We start from the raw sequence: 1,748 nt of genomic DNA, 5'->3' as shown, positions 1-1,748 counted from the left end.
TAATAATAATAATAATAATAATAATAATAATAATAATAATAATAATAATAATAATAATAATAATAATAGGAGGACATAGACAAAATACATTTATATTAAGTTGTAAAAATGCAATCAACAATTCCGGTTTCATTGATGCTGCATTCAATTTAATGACGTAACAAAATCAACTATAGTGTATCTGAGACTATCCTATACAGAAGGGAATGATCTAAGGAAGATTTGGTCGTTATTTCTAGCAGGTTTAATGCCAGTTAAGTGACCATGTAGAGGTTTCCTCATTAGCTCATATAACTGCCTTTTTGTGTATAGTGTTTTCATAAAACACCTTCAAGAAATTCTCAAACAGTTTGAGAATGAAAGGAAATATTTTTCTTTATTTGTCTAAGAAAAAGAATAAATAATGTTTTTTTTGTAAAACACTAGTTTAATGAAAAATACCATATTCTCTTATTAACAAATTATCTTAATTGTTCAATTTATGAAGTTCCATAGAAAATGGTTTCATAATCTTTGTTATTATACACAAACAAGCACAAATTTCTTTTATACCATTGAATGCTACTTAAGCATTAATCCTGAAATAATTCTGCTTTCATATTTATAGTAATAGAGTTTTTCATTGTAACTCCATCTCTCTATAATTTCCTGTCTTTTATATGTCATTTCCCCTTTTCTTTTCAAGGCTTTCATGAGTGGTAAGCTGAAAGTATCTGGAAAAGTTGCCCTAGCAATGAAACTAGGGAATTTGAAGATTAAAAATCCAGTTTCAAAACTGTGATAGAAATTGGAAGTTTAAATAACAGCAGTGTAATTTTAATAAATTATAATCAATTTTGCCATTCTACTGGATTTTTTTTTAAATCTCCAAAACATTCTTTAAAATAATTATTAGTGATTCTTGATATTTTTCATTCCAAATTAGAATTGCTTATAAATTATTTTATTGCATCAGTTGATGTTGAAGTTTTATTTTTCCTTCTGTTCTTGAGGTAAAGCATTATGTATCAAATCATTTTATGGTTAAAAGTAGAAAGAATTTGTATTTATTAGGTATTTGGAACAAGCCCTGCATATAAGAATTAAAGTGTTTGTAAGCAAGGTTCTCGAACAAAGAAAATTCCAATAACAAACATATCATTTTAAAAAGTATCCTTTATGTGCTGGGCACAAACATAAGCTAATGTTGTTGATTAGACTAAATTATTTGAATTATACATCATCTAATATTCACTTCACCAACAACTTGAGATATTCAAACAGTAAATATGATAGCAACTAATGTGTTCATAGAACTTCTGGAGTTTGTGGGTCCAGTGATTATATGAATGGATGATATAGCAAATCAACACAAACCATCTGGCTATTAAAAAATTTAAAAACTTTGGGTTTTTTTCTTCCAATTATCTACTTTAATTGAAATGATGTAAGCTTCCAGAATCAAGTTGTTTTGTTTGAACAAAATTTACTCTATTTTTATAGTATAACTTTTCAGTCTGACTTTGTAATAAAGTTTCATTAATTCACAAATGCATTTTTGTTTTCAATGCAAATACTTAAAAATATAGATTATAATATATACAGTTCAAATAATTAAATCTAATGAATAAGATAAAGTAGTAGATTCAGCCAGAGTTTACATTGTTATATGTACCATATATATATATATATATATATATATATATATATATATATATAATTAAGATTCAGCTGAATTAGGTACTTAAACTGAGGCACCAAGCCAGTTC

The 1,748-nt window shown here is 25.9% G+C and overlaps 1 protein-coding gene across 2 annotated transcripts in view; it reads left to right on the top strand.

The window, feature by feature from the left end:
* The window catches only part of LOC106877352 (sterol carrier protein 2), a 69,357-nt gene extending 67,827 nt beyond the window's left edge, over window positions 1-1,530 (top strand). For both annotated transcript variants that reach the window (XM_014926239.2, XM_014926238.2), the window contains exon 18: window positions 686-1,530. In XM_014926239.2, the coding sequence (XP_014781725.1) occupies window positions 686-781 (96 nt within the window). In that variant the 3' untranslated portion in view covers window positions 782-1,530. The remainder of the gene's footprint in view (window positions 1-685) is intronic.
* The last annotated feature ends 218 nt before the right edge of the window (window positions 1,531-1,748 follow it).

Source organism: Octopus bimaculoides, chromosome 4 (genome assembly GCF_001194135.2).
Source record: "Octopus bimaculoides isolate UCB-OBI-ISO-001 chromosome 4, ASM119413v2, whole genome shotgun sequence".
Classification (NCBI taxonomy): domain Eukaryota; kingdom Metazoa; phylum Mollusca; class Cephalopoda; order Octopoda; family Octopodidae; genus Octopus; species Octopus bimaculoides.
This window is presented reverse-complemented; position numbering and strand designations above follow the sequence as displayed.